The sequence below is a fragment of the Poecilia reticulata genome, chromosome 3 (assembly GCF_904066995.2).
Source record: "Poecilia reticulata chromosome 3, P_reticulata-male-v2, whole genome shotgun sequence".
NCBI classification, from domain to species: domain Eukaryota; kingdom Metazoa; phylum Chordata; class Actinopteri; order Cyprinodontiformes; family Poeciliidae; genus Poecilia; species Poecilia reticulata.
Window position 1 is genome coordinate 6,616,279 of NC_088832.1, and position 15,494 is coordinate 6,631,772.

Below are 15,494 nucleotides of genomic sequence, written 5' to 3' on the forward strand. Positions count from 1 at the left end.
GAACTTGGCTAAAATGAAGGAGCAGTGTGAAAAACTAAAAAAGTCCAATGATTTTTTTATTTTATTCAATTTTATTACAGGGGCATTATGTAAATCAACTTTTTGTTTTGGCAGTAATAGATTTAGTAACTCGCTTATAAATTTTACAAACCAGTAAACCGAACAGGCTAACTAATTAAGAAAATTTTGATCAGTGTTTTTTGGCCAATAAAACCGAGGGAAATGGAGCGTCCCATTTCTTTTTCGCTTTTTTTACTAAGCTTGTTTGCTGTGGTTAAACCCCTATAACCACCGACTCATCGGAATGGATTGAGAGCAGATTCTGATTATAACTTAGAACTTCCTCCTTGGCTCTGAGTTTTTGACATGTTTCTAATCAGATGCGCCTCATTAAACTGAACTCAAGGTTTTACAGCTGAAAATCCCTTTAATGACATTGAGTGACACCAACTATATCAAAATATATCTTATTAGGAAAAATGTTCCATCTTTGGCTCATTCGTGCGATCAGAGCAGAGTTGAACCTTGCCTCAGAAAATGGTCACCCTAATTAGACTCTTTCTGATAGCCATCCCCTGACTCAGAGTCCAGCCTTGCCAAGTCATTGGAACCACACACCGGGGCCAAAATGTTACAGAAAAATCCTGTTTGTAGATTATGTTTTTATGAAATACCCCTAGTTGTTTTTGTTGTTTTTCTTTTTTAAGAAAAGTTTGCTTTGTTCTCAGGAAGGGCATTTGGAGTGAAACTTTTCATCGTCTCCCTTTCAGAAGAATCTTTCTGAGTCAGTCTACGTTCCCTCTCATCCTCTGCTTTATATTCCGCCCATGGTGCAGCCGCAGAGATGCTGATCGGTTGTGATTGCTGCCTGCCAGCTGAGTTCTGCGTAGCCTCCGGGGAAGCGCCACCGCCCGAGACTTCACGGAGCTCTGGGGGTGGCAATTGAGCTTTCAGAGCTTCTTTTTTCCTCCTCTGAACATAGTCTGCTCCTCCCACTGCTACCTAGCCACTCAACACAGAAAGACTTGCTTCATATAAACAAAAAGCAACCTCCAAATCAACAAGCAAAGCTGGTAATTTGCTTATAAATTCCCCCATTTTCATTTAATTTACTTTCAGCAGCCAACAAACTGAGACCCTGATTATATAAGCCGTTGTCAGTAAGTTTAGAATCTGATTAAAATGCAGCAGGGTTTTGCAGTACTGAAGTCAGTGGATGGTTAGTATTGATTAGCCACTTCTTTAGAATAGCTTTGGTCTAAGTTCCAAGTAAATTACTACTTAAAAGATGTATTGTGGCAAATAATTAGCTTTCACTTATGAAAGGGGCAGTGTTATGTACTTTCTACGTTGCCTTCAGTTGTTAAAAAAATGCTATAACTTGCAAGAAATTTTACTTTTTGGTTTAACGCCTGGAAATTGGGCCTCTGTCACTTAAAAAACTCCTGCTCTTTCTGAAACTCCGCCTTCAGAAAGTCATCACAGCATCGCTCCTCTATTAACCCTTTAACAGGGTTTTTATCAGCGTTGCACTAAGAAACTTCCATTATGAGCTCTGCAGATGTGCCATTCTACCAGGTGTTTGCTAATTGCAGCTGGCTAGTCTGAAGGAGCCGAGTGAGAAAGTCGTGACGGAAGCTCTGAAGCTTGGAAACTGCAGCTCAGAGGACAGGCTGCATCTGAAAGGTGGAGCCAGGTCCATCCAGGCGTTTTGTACAGCTGAATGGTTTCCATGGGAGATTAAAGGATTTCTCAAACATTCATGAGAGAATCAAGGCAGCACTCCAGGAATGTTTTTGATGAATAACAGTATAATATGATGTAAAACTCAAAAATGTTGCTTTTACATAATACGGCTACTTTACAACAATGATTTTTAAGCTAATATTAATAGTATTCTGTCAATTCTGTTAAAGCATAGAGTTGAAACAACCCTTCCTTCTGCTGTTGAGCACCTCAAAGTGCTGACAGTCATTTATGTTAATGTGTAGAGCTGGGCCTCATGCTTAAAATTCATAAAACTCAAGAGCACAAATGATCATGCTGCAGAAGTTTTCTTTTCCTTCAGGCTCCCTCATTTGATCACGGCCTACCTTATCCATCAGAACCACTTTTCTCTCAAATCATTCTGCGTCCTCTACGAACCCGAGGCAGTTGTCAAGGACTGTATTTCGCCTGCCCTCGCAATAACCTGCCAGTTAGAGAGACGTGAAAGAGACGGCTGAAACAGACAGAGATGGGTGGCGGTTTTTGTAGCAGTCGTTGTAAAAGATCCCCGTTTGTTATTTTACAGTCGTAGCAGCCTGTGGCGTTTGCAGCTTTAAGCCCGTAGTGAGTGAGAACCTGAATTGACATACAGAAGTAGTGCTTTGCTAACAGCAGCCTTCAGCTCATACAGAGAATTTCTAATCATGTTGTACCCCTGAACCCAGCACTGAGATGTTTCTTCTGCATCCAACAGAGATAAAGCTCTTAACTTTATTATTCTTGTAATACTCATAAAACACACACTAGATCCAGCGGTTGAAGGCTAGTTCAAACACTCAACGCTCTGTTCTGCATTAATGAAGTATTTTCCCTTTTATTCAAAAGTAACAAGGCCTTATCAAATGTAGAAATACATTAAAATATGCATTCTGTCCTGATGATGAGACTCCGTTGAATTAAAAGTTCCTTATGAAAATTACCCATAAGCATGTGTTATATATACTTTACATTAAACCCACATTTCTGGTTTCAAATGTTTTTTTTAATTAGTCTGAAGTAATATTCTAATCTTAAATGTTATGTTTACGTTAGCTGTAAGTGGAAAACTATCATAATTTGCAAAATAAAGACTTGAAAATAAGAACACATGCATGTTATTAACCTATATTGAGATTGAGGATTGAGTGACTGAAATGAATGAACTTTTTGGTAAAATTCTGATTTATTGAATTGAAACGGCCATATAAAACGGCTGCAGTGCAGATATCTAAAGATGTAATAGTACTCAGTGATACGTAAGCCACACAGTGACTGGCAAATGTTTTAATATCCTTTTTTTGTAATAGATCAACAAAAAATATAGAATCATTGTTAAGTGGAAGGAATAGGATTCTACTTTCAAATGTGCAAATTTTAAGTAAATAATCTGTTTTCCAAAGATTCTTTATCTGAACATGTACAATAATATACTTTTCCCCCAACTCCCAGTTACACTGTTGGGATGTTGTGTTCAGAATGTTCATGTTGGTCTACTTTTTACAACAATGCATTTCTTTATGTTGAACTATTTCACAAAATCCCAACAAAATACATTTAAGTTTGTTGTTGTAACATGACAGGATGTGAAAAACCTCAAAGGTCTCTCTTTTTTTTCAGTAGAATGCTTTTGCCAAGCACCATGTATATTTAATGCAGCAAAATACATTTTAGTGGGTCTGTGGTCACTGCAATCAAGCCGGTCTTCAGTAAGAGTTTCTCTCCATCACAGGCACATTAATCTTTTTTCCTGTTTGCTGAAGCAGCAGTGAATGCGGTTGCCATTGGTAACTGTTTGGATTGAATGTAATTAGCAGAGAATAGGGGGTGGTTGTCACTGAGATGACAAGGGACAAAGTTGTTTTTTTGTTCACATTGAGACACATCAATAATTGAAAAAACAGTTTTATCTTTTTTTTCTTCACAATCTAGTCGATATTCTCCAGATGGACTAGCAGTCACTCTAAAGTTCAATGAATATATTTCAGATTTTCACATGGGCTTCTCAAGTTCTGTAACCTTTTTGGCTAGGATCTGGTTATTAAAAGTTATTTGAAACACATGAAAAATAATAAAATTATTATTTTATACCATGTCTTTTTTGCCATCTCTGATGGCCTCTAGTCCAAAATGCCTGACACAGGTGCTTTACATAAACATGTATCAATAAATGTAAATCTTGAATAATAATTAGTCTGCTAAAACACTGAACCACCACAGATCATGGATTATATTGCTCGACAAATACAAAATAACAACCAAAATGTCCACTAATTATGTTTTAATTTACTTTATTTTATTTGCTGAAGGGCAACATTGTGCATTAATAAACATTTTGAACAACACAAATGCAAATGCACCAATTTACAACCAAGGTTGATTTCCACCGTCTGTGTCACTAACAGATGCTGTAGGCTAAATTATTGAAAATTATAGTAGTAATAAAAGAGAGAGAAACCAACAAGGGAAGAATGCAACAAGATTAATTTACAATGCCACTAAATATGCCAAATTGTGTAGTTCATATACGTTTGACAGGATCACCTCATGTGGCCAAAGCATTAATATTCTCCCCATCACTGCCTTCCAGATAATTATTTACTTTGGGATTAAAAAGTGTTGACCTCTTACAGATTTCTTCAACAACAGTCTAGGAGATCCCAAAAATAAAAAAACGAAAAATTTTTAGCACTGCTGTCTGAAACTATTAAGACAGTGTCATTATTTAGAGTAAAACACATCCTGTACCAACACAAACCGAAAGGCCACTCAGTGAGGAGGAAGCCATTACTCTAAAGCCAGATTGCAATTTACAAATGCACACATGGACACAGACCTTTGTTTTTGGAGAGATGTCCTGTGGTCTGATGAAACTAAAGTGGAACTGTTTGGCCATAATGACTATTGTTTTTTTATGGAGGAAAAACCTTGTTCCATCCTAACTGTGAATTATATGATGCTACAGGAGGAACTGTTACTATTCATAAAATAAAATAGAACATTGAAGAAACATCTGAAGACATTAGTCAGGAAGTCGAAGCTTGGGTTCTGATTGGTCTTCCAAATGGACAATAACCGTCAACGTACAGCCAAAGAAATTACAAAGTGACTTAAGAACATCACAATAATGCACCTTTCCCCTAACTCCCATTTACACTGTTGGAACCAAAGTCAACGTTTAGGTGTGGCCATCACAAAGCCCTGATTGCAACCAATATTGAATCGTGGGTAGATCTGAAAAGGTCTCAGTTCCACCATTTCTATCAGGAGGAATGGACTGGAAATTCAGCAAACTATTGTGAGAACCTAGGGGAGGAAAACCAAAATCATTCCGTTCAAAGACAATGCTACCAAATACTGAAGAAATGAATGTAAATAAACTTCTAATTTTGAAGACATTGATAATAATTCTCTTAAGAGATTATCTTCCTCGTAACTGTGACATTTAAAAATAGAAATAATGTTGGTAATTAGAAACATAAATGCTGTTTTACAGCAGAAAATCCAGACGGACAATGCCTGACTGTCAGTTCATGACCTTATGTTCAAACGTAAACAGTCTGAAGCAGACAAGTAGTTTCAACTTAGAATGGCCTCCAAAAATGTTTTGGAGAGGTTTAGTCAAGAGCAAAACCTCCTTCTCACTGACAAGCAGTGGCCTTAGAATCTATCCGTTGTGGTGGAAGTACAAAATCTCTGTAAAGAAAAGCGGATCAAACTTCCTCCACAGTAATGTAAAAACCTGCTTAATCGTAATTGTCAATAGTTTTGTCAGATAGTTTTGGATATCGCATAGCTTTTATCCACGTTCTCTGTCTGATATTAAGATTTGTTTGATGACTTACAACATTTTAGAAAGACAAAAAAGGAAAAACAAAATGATAGGGTAGATACTGTTTCGGTACTTTGGTACCGTTTAGAAAACCGAGCAGCACTGTCTTCTTACAGCCATAAACCCGCTCACTATTTAAACTGCTGAAACCAATGTGCCGCAAATTTCTGTACGAATACCTGGCTTTCCGCCACAGTGTCACAATTGCCTTGACAGTTAGGCCAGTCTCACTGTGGAAATCAGCAGACACCCTCCGGCTCGCTCAAAGGCCAATAAGCAACAGCCGAAGAAATCTTCAAATTTATTTCAAGACAATTTCACACATCCACTGCATGCTAGGCTCCCTCCAGACCCCCTGCAGAGACGCTCCAGCAGTGAAAGCCACAGCAGATTACTCTGTGAGTGAAGCAAAGTGACTGATCAAGTTGATTTCCTTAATTTTTTTTTTTTTTTTTACTATTTCTCCTTGTAGGGACGTAGAGGAGGAGTTGGAGGTTGTGTGGCAGGCAGCAACACGGGAGAACCAGCAGATGAGGGAGACACTGTTGGACACGAAGCTGAGCGGGGAGCTGTCAGCCTGGGCGCTTTCCCCTGACTTCCCTGCTCAGACTTCAGAGGAGGCGAGCAAATCCTCCCTGCTCCAGCAGAAGCACGGGCTGGATTTCTATTGCTGAAGACCCAGAGACTAAAGCTGGCGGCATCAGAACATCAGAGGATGGTATTGGTATCTGGGTCACGCTTTCTTTTGTTGTTTTTTTTTTTAAAACAAAAGCGCAAACAATCAGTAAAACTATAATTTTATTGATTGTTTGCGCTTTTGTTTTATAGGAAGAAATTTATCTTGAAAGCAATCCGTTGGCCTTGGAAAGCCCTTTACTGCACTTTTTATTTTTACATTTGACATAATATTTTACTTGATTTTAACATATTTGTTGTTTTTTCTTTTATAAAATGTGCCAAGAACAATTGGGCAAGTGAGCTGACGGGTTAAAGGGAAAGGTGAAATTTGACTGAAATGTCCTGAAATCAAAAGGCAGTGGTGCCATCTGCTGGACACAACTTGGCAATGACTCCATTACAGTCCTGACGGTCATGCCAGAGAGTAGGACAGTGACCAGGCTGTGTGGGTGTAAATGAATACACCCATCATCTGTACACTGAATGAACAGAAATAAGATCATTAATGTTAAACTCATTCAAATTTAAATTTACTTGAAGGAGATTAAAAATGCATATGTCAAGTGAGTTTTGTCTGATAGATGCAAAGAACATATTTTAGACATTTTTAAGAATGTTTATATATTTGTACATCCTAGACCTGTAATTTTAAGCCCGACTTTTATGATTGTAAATAATAAAGCAGCAATTCACATCTGGGAGCCTAATTTTCTTTTCTTTTTTTGTTTGAAACCACAAGGTAGCATGATGGGAGTTGGACTAAAACACAGATGGTCACAACTTCTGATAGATGTTATCAGAAAATATAGCATAAAACAAAATTATGTATTTAGACTTAAATATAGTCCATGTGACTTTATGCTGTGAAGACTAAAATATGGTATGTGACCATAAGGCAGGGGTGCCCAAAGTCGGTCCTCCTTGAACCAGCATCCTGCATGTTTTAGTTCTCTCCCTGGTTTAACGCACCTGGATCAAATGATGGCTCATTAGAGGCCTAAGAGGAACATGGACAAGCTGAAAAGGTTGTTACTACCACCAGGGAGAGAACCAAAACGTGCAGGATGCCGACCCTCCAAGATCGATTTTGGGCACCCCTGCCATAAGGGAACATGTAAGTCAAGGGCGTCCAAAGGTGTCGTTGTGTACTTGTCAGATTTATTCTATTGTTCACATATAACATTTCAAAAATATAAAATGTGAATATATATGTTGCACATTCATAAAATATACCTTAAATGTATAACTACTCATAAAAATATTGATAAATGTAATATGGGTATGACAGGCAATCTAATGATATTGACATGTGAAAAAAATTCTATGGTTCACATGTGAGAATTATGAGATCACAAGATGTAAGGAACATTGAACACATGAAAAAAATACTTGACCACATGTGGAAATGTGACCCACATGTGAAAAATCACCACATGTGATTTTCATGTGATTTTTTTGTAAGGGGAACCCTGGAGAACTAAAATGATAGCGGGACAAATGAAAAACTTTTGCTGCACAAACCACAAATGTTTGACACCAATTTTGTTTGTTATAAAAATGGGGAGGCTGGTTGACCTTTCATTAATATCTTCAAAGACAAAGCAGCAGAAATGAACATTTTTGCTGCACAAATGTTTGACACCAATTTTGTCTGGTTTGTAGAAGGTGGGGGGGCAACTTGACTCAGGTAGCAAACCTTGTACTGCGTTTGCTAGTAGTTCAAATTAATTTCAACTACATACTTTTGAAAGAACATTCAGATTTTAACAAGCATTTTCTAAGTAGAAAATATTTCAGTTCACTCTTACTCAGTAACTTCAGTGATGTTACACCTCTGACATATTTTTTGCAGTTTCTTTAATTGTGACACAGGAACTGTTTCACTTAAGCATTTAATTTCCTGAGATATTGTCAAATCATTTTCAAGCAAAACTCTCAAAAAGAGCTTCACGTTAATTAGTTTTTGATTACGTTGTGTGACTAAATATGAACACTTAGGTTTTTTTATATTGTTTTTAATTTTTCAGCTTTGCATTGCAACACCTTGTGATGTGTTTCTGAGCCATGATTGAGCCGCTCTGTCAATCATCTTTCCCTGGGATCCAAGCACCTGGACCAGCTGACTTTTTATTTACATTATATGTCATGTTTATGATATTTAGCATTTGGAAACAGCAGGACCAGAAATACAACAATCTACCTGTAGACTTTAATAGCTACACGTAGATGTCTACAGTGTGATCCTGGACTCAGGATCACACTGGATCCCAGACCCAGTGTGAGGGTCCAGGATCACCCTCACTGCGGTGATCCTGGACTGAGCTGAGCCTCTCTTCCTCTCCTCCAGAGTTTTCATCACCAGTAAAGACAAACAAGTCTGACATCTCAGTAACTGTTGGGAAGTATATTGTATATTCATTTTCATTTTGTAATCATGTTTCTACTTACAGTAAAACTGAATCTCTTCTGTAATATTCTGCATTTCACAAACCTTTTTTCTCTCATCTTAGTGTTTACATTATATAAATTATTTGCTTGTAGATCAGGCCTTCAAATGAAGGCCTGATCTACAAGTGCAAGTGTTAAACTGCAACACTTTCAAGTAATACCAGCAAAGAAATATGAATATAAAGTAATATGCAGTTAGTCATATACTGAATAAGCCTGATGATATGACTTCCACATTTTTTATACCATATTTGATTTTAATCAATTCCCCCATCCTCAATTTCTATTTAAAAAATACAGAAAATACGTTCAAAAAGTGCCTTTATTTCAATAATCTCTTCTGTGTGTTGCATAAGGGAGTATTGTGGCCAAGCTACACAAATTTTTAATTAGGAGAATGCAGTCATAACAGCAGAAGTTGTCTTAAAATTACAAGAAGTCGTTTTAATAATAAAGATTTAGATTGATCTGACATGACCAGCTCAGTCCGTGTGGTTCTGACACATTTGTCTTGAATACACATTCAAGGTGACGGTGATGCACACTGTCACCTCATTTGACCAGGAAAGCATTGAGGTAAAAAATTTAAAACAAAGCAAAATATACTATTTTCCAAATTAGAATTTACATTTGGAAGCTAAATTCAGCTTCGACTGATAGCTACTTGTTTTACACATATATATATATATATACACACACACACCAGTTGGTATATAATTAAAGCTACATTAAAGCTGATTTAATGCAACTTTGCATTAAAAGTGTCATTTAGCAAATTACACTTGCCAGCATGCCTAGGTGGACCCCATATGGGGAAAAAGTAGGGCAGACCAGATGGGTCCCATATTGGTTTGTCCGCGGGTTTCACGGTGGCCCCACATGGGTTTGTCCATGTAGGGCCCACGTAGGCTGTGGCCCTACATGGGCAAACCCATGTGGGGCCACTGTGGAACCCGCGGACAAACCCATATGGGACACATATGTCTGCCCTCCTTTCCCCCATATGGGGCCCACCTAAACATTCATAAGGACTCCTTCATGTACATGACAGATGTTATGTCATGTTTATGATATGTCATGTCAGTCTTATGCAAAGCCCATCAAATAAAGTGTGGCCGATCTGCCTACCTATTGATAGACCTATCTATTTATAGCTAGCTAACCTATGTAATATCATGTTTGTAGAGACACCGGAGCACCCGAAGAAAACTTGTATAAAACATAGGTTTAATTAATTTTAACAATAGACAAACTTCCCTCTCCTCAGCTCCTCCGGGGGATTTGCATAGCATTCCTTGGCCAGCTGAGAAACAGATATTCATTTGGGACTGCAAAGGGATGGGAATTTTACCCTTTTACTGTGCTGTTAGCAATTCTCTAGGAGGTGCACAGAGTTGGATTTCAGTGAGGGAAGTTTGACAGGCTTGGTATTGCTAACTTTCTGACGACCCAGTGAAGGTCTGGTTTTTGCGTCGTCGTGTTTGTCAGCAGAATACACCGATCTTCCCGTACAGTTCTTGGAGGAACTTCTCCCTGGCAGAGTCTCCTGAACTTCATGATAATCAGGCTGTTTGTGTTTCTCAAGGTGGATTCTTTTACTATTTTTACCTCCACACACTCTTTCCAATTCAATTAAAGAAAGCATGTACGTATTTCCTTTCAATCTCACAAAGTTCCTTTTTCTCCTGCCGTTTAATTGTATCTGGGAATCCCACGAATCAGTCAGAGACTTGATAGCTGCAGCTTTTTTCTCTTTCTCCAGTTTTTCACGCTTTTGCTCTGCAGCTTTCCGATGTTTCATTTCTTTCAACAGTTTATCCTCCATAAATGCTCTTTTTTTAGCTTCTTCCTTCTTTATAAGTGACAGTTGGTCGTACACTTTTTTTTTTTACGTATTTCACGACTTCTGTCCTTATCAGGAATGTCGCAGCCACTCTCGTGGTCTAGAAAACCAGATTCATACTGATCATCTCTTCCTTGCTCAGTAACACTGCGATACATTTCCCACTGCATTAATTCTGGGTTGTCCATATGTTTTTTAGTCTCATCCTGTGTCTTCAGTTTCTGCTGGGGATCCTTCTTCTGTCTTCTGTCTCCAATTTCCTCAGCTCGATATCCAGGAAGCACCCCTTGCCTTTCAGTCCTGTCCATTTCCCTCTTCTGTTTCTGTTTATATTGATATCGGGCAGCCAGTTCATCAGCCAGAGGCTTTTGCTTTGGAGTTTTCTTCTCCTGCTGATGTGCTTCATGTAGCATTTTGGCAGCCTCCTCCTTGGCCATATTGTTACATAGCTTCTTTTGTAAAAGAGAGTCGTAGGAAGCTTCTTTCCTCAATATATCCTCTAAATTGTCATCCACAGTCTTCTTTCGGTCTTCCATGTTTGGCTCAGTCTCATCCTGTCTCAAAAATTTCTGTTTTTTTTCTTTCTTTTGTCTCCTCATCTCAATTTCCTCAATTTGATGCAGACTATCTGACTCTATTATGGCAGCCATTTCTTGCCTTTCAATTTCAGCTGTTTCCTTTTTCTTCTGTTGTTTATATTGAATTTGGGCATCCAATGTGTCAGACAGAGACTTTTTCAAAATGGCTTTCTTCTCCCTCTCCTGTTCTTCTCGTAAATTTTGGCCTAACTGCCGCTTAGCCCTCTCTTGAAATGGTCTTTCCTCCAAAAGAACAAAGTTGGCAGCTTCCTTCTTCTTTATATTATTCAGATTGTCATTTCCTCAGTCTCATTCTGTGTGCTGAGTTTTTGCTTCTTTTGTTTCTTCTTCTCAACGTCCTCCGTTCGATGCAAGTGTTCTGATTCCATCAATAAATAAGATGCTTGCTTTTTAACTTTTTCCATTTCCATCTTCTTATGCCGTTTAAATTCAACTTGACCATCCCATGCATCAGTCAAAGACTTTTGCATTTTAACTTTCTTTTCTCTCTCCTGTTTGTCAAGTAACTTTTGGGCAAACTCCTGCTTGACCATTTCTTTATAAAACTTTGACATTCTTGTCTCTTTATATCCTCCAGATTTTCATAGGCCATCTTTTTACATTTCTCTTGAAATTTAATCTTTTCAGGAACACTTTTCTCCCTCTCGTCATGTACATATTCTGACCGAATGCCTTCACCAACTCTGTTTTTGCCATTTTATTACGACTTGTTCCTCTGCAGTTTTACAGTTTTTGTTTACATGACAAAGACTTTTTAAACTGTTAGTCATGTTTGTCTATTTCAGAAACCTCATTGGATTTAGCTGTGGACAAGTTGAGAGCTTTTTGTCCCTGTCTGTCAATTTGCAACAATGTTTTTGATATATTTTTCTCCTGCTTGTCTTTCCAATTCTCCGAATCCTGTGCGTAAACATTTTATGGTTTAGGTCTCTGTTTCTTCTCCTGTAATTTGCGAAGTGCGGCTTTGTGTCTTTCTTTCAACCACTGGACTGTTCGAAATTCATTATCCTGGTCATATGCATGTCTGAATATCAATTCAGTCAACCGAACATAAAAGAAAACATGAGCTTCCGCTAATGTAAGAATCAGTTGTGGCACAATTCTCCTGTCTCTCTTCTTTTGGTTGCATCATGGGAACAGGTGTGAAATCTTTTGTAATTTCAGGTAAGTTTGACAAAAAGTTGCTTAAATTAAAATCCTGTTCTTCAATTTTGACAATCTTGTTGAGTTCTTCATTTTTTTCTATCGTCATTGTTTTCATCAAAGGGATAATCCTCCTGGGTAATTGATCCTCGATTGTCTTTGAACTGAGAGCAACTGTGAAGTTTGTGTCCGTTGTCTTGACAGAGCATGCATGTTGGTTTAACATTTGACCTTTGTTTTGTGCCTTCCGTTTCTGTTACCACCGAATTGCAGCTTTGTGTCTTTCTTTCAACCCCTGTAATCTTCGAAATTCATTATCCTGGTCAATGCATGTCTGAATATCAATTCTGTCTTTCAAACATGAAATGAAATGTGAGCTGAAGTCAACGTTATAATCAGTATTGGTCATGTTGTCAGGTTTGAAATGTTTTGTAATTTCAGGCAACTTTAAAATAAAGCTGCTTAAATTACAATGCTCATCTTTAATTTTGACAATCTCGTTGAGTTCTTCATTTGGTTCTATTGTCATCGTTTTTATCGAAGGGATAATCCTCATGGGTAATCGACGGGAATCCATCTTACGTTTCTGTCTCAAGGTAAAAAATGTACAATTCTCTATAAATTCGTTGGGTTCTGATGGGGCAAATGGAACATCACATGTAAAGTTGGGCTGGGACTCAGAGGCGGTCCTGCTTGTCTGTTGCCATGGTTGGTCCTGGGTTCTTCGCCTTTGGTCATGTGGCCAGAGGCCATGAACCCCCTACATATTTCCTTAAGTAGTGTAGTTTATCTGCAGGTGATATGTTCTTTTTATCAATGAGTGCAACAAATGAAGCTTCCCACTCGATGAACTCTATTGGATCGCCTGTGAACGTGGAGGGCTCGGGCATTGGCAGTCTGTTCATGGTGACACTGTCCTGTAATGCTTGGGCTAAATAAAGGACATCTGCTTGTGGAGGTGAGGTGGACACAATGTTGCTGTTAGGGACCTGAATGGGAGCAGAATCTATAGAAGCCTTTTGAGCTGCTCTGGTACAGTCAACATGGACACTGCTCTTGCTCTTCATCTCCTGATCATAGGTTATTAATCTAGGTCATGCAGCCTTTAACTCCTTTTCAGCCTTTAATCTCTCTAACTCACATTTTTGAGATTCTAACTCCTTTCTCTGTCTTTCCTCCAAAAGTTGAATCCGTTCTCTTTGTTTTTCTTCTTCTAATAACATTTTATACTCTGCCTCTTTGGCTGCTAACTCTGCTGCAGCCTCTGCTCTCTTTGCAGCTACTACTGACCTGGTAGAGTTTGAATTACTGGCAGCTGAGCCAGTAATTCTCAATTACTGGCTATGCTCAATAAATTTACATTGAGCATAGTCTGGATCAAGAAGTTCATGTAGACGTGCCTTCACTTTCCCACTGTCAGTCTTCTATGCCTGAGAGTCTTTCATATGCAACTCTGATAATGTCATTGGTGACTGCTTGGTATGCATCTATAAGTCGCCTTGTGTCACTGCAGGGAGTAATGATTTCCCTTATTTCTGTGTATAACTTTATGACATTATCTATTTCCTTTTCTAAGATGTCCATGAGTTAAGCAATTTGACTGTTTGTTATGTTTCCTTTCAATTGTTCTCTTGTTGTACGTACTTGCCTTTTCCATTGATCATAAACTTTGAGAAAACGTTTTTCCTTTTTGTGGGCTTCTCCTGATATGCTCGCATTTTCTCTGTAGGCCTCCTTTGACGAACAGAGCTTCGAGCCTCCTCTTCTTCGTTGACCTTTAGGTCCTTGGTGTAGCTACTTTATTTCCTGTTCAGATGCTTCCAGGCTCGATGCTGAGAGTGGGTTGAACTTCTCAGCTCAAGATGAAGCTCTTCTCAGCTTGGGCCAAGCTCTTACTGTAGCGTCCCAGTTGACAAGATGGTCTCTCAAACTGATGGTTCACGTTTCTTTATTCAGCAGCCTTTGTACGTGAACCGTAAGAGCTACAAACATACAAATAAAATACCATTAGTAACTCTTTTAAGCCGTTTTCGCACTGCAAGGAACGGAACGGAACGGAACGGCATGGAACCGGACCGTATGTCGGTCGGGTTCCACCCGTACTGCAGCCCTGCTGTGTTTGCATATAACTGAGGGCGGCATCGAAGCTGAACCTGACGTCATTATTTTTGAAACTAAACAACGGTTTCGATGCAGCGGCCGAAACCTTTTCCTCAGAGATGCGGCGGAAAACTTTCTCTTTCCTCGTTGACCGATCTAACTCATTCTGTACTCGTTCATCAGCGAGTAAGCGGAGGAAAAAAAAATCACCTCATCATGGGACCAGGTAACAGCAGAATATTGAGGGGAATTCATCGCAAATTAAAAATATTAAAAAGAGCCCTCTTTACAAAATACAGTAAGAACAGTTTACTGAGAGCCAACTAGATCCGATCAACGGCTGACTCTAAACCAATCAGCTGCAGCCCCGCTTGGCTGGTCCTTGGAGCTCCGGGTGGAACCGGATGGAACCGGGTTGGAACCGGGTTGTAAGTTCTAATGCAAACACGGCGGTCGGCCCTACTTTAAACCCGTCCCGTGCCGTTCCGTTCCTTGCAGCGCGAAAACGGCTTTAGTGGTTCCAACCTTTTACCTTAACCTAGAAACCTTACTTTATGTAATATCATAAAATTTACAATACATGTATTTAATTAACTCTAACATTTCTATATTACAAATGAATTAAAACGTATGCCAACTGTTTCAACTGTTCAACAGTTAATCAAATATTAACACTATTTCATGTCGAAACATAAACATTACGCTCAATACATACAATACTCTCATCAAAACACTCACCTTGTTCCCTCATCAACCGAGCGCTAACTAATTAATTATTTAGACCTTAGTTGGACTATTCCTTAGTTATCTCCCTTTAACTGTAACTCGTACGCTCTCTTACTCTCTGCACTATGTCAGTTATTGTCAGAAGTTTGTGTAGATCACTTAGCAACCGTGTCCCTTTAAAAACCCTTTCAAATTAAAAACATCGGTCGAAAAATAACAAAAATAACTCTTGGTTAAATGAGGAAACAACAACATAAAAAAATATACAGTATATAAGTCATTTACACAACCCATCAAAACAATTCCAAATAAATTCATTCATATTAATACAAATGTAACTTTTTCCAACAATTTAGACAAGCTTCAGCCAATGTGGCTCTAA

The 15,494-nt window shown here is 38.5% G+C and overlaps 1 protein-coding gene and 1 long non-coding RNA gene across 6 annotated transcripts in view; one reads left to right on the top strand and one right to left on the bottom strand.

Moving 5' to 3' along the window:
* The window catches only part of cep89 (centrosomal protein 89), a 47,446-nt gene extending 40,499 nt beyond the window's left edge, over positions 1 to 6,947 (top strand). For 2 of the 5 annotated variants that reach the window (XM_017304171.2, XM_017304172.2), the window contains exon 18: positions 6,048 to 6,947. In XM_017304171.2, the coding sequence (XP_017159660.1) occupies positions 6,048 to 6,249 (202 nt within the window). In that variant the 3' untranslated portion in view covers positions 6,250 to 6,947. The other 3 variants (XM_081604990.1, XM_081604991.1, XM_017304173.2) reach the window with 3 other exon arrangements.
* Positions 6,948 to 9,911: 2,964 nt separating this feature from the next.
* Positions 9,912 to 15,255, bottom strand: LOC108166163 (uncharacterized). The gene is made up of 2 exons (XR_001776426.2): positions 15,125 to 15,255; positions 9,912 to 14,268 (listed from the first exon to the last, which is right to left on the bottom strand). It is a non-coding gene; the product is annotated as an uncharacterized LOC108166163 (long non-coding RNA).
* Positions 15,256 to 15,494: the final 239 nt, after the last annotated feature.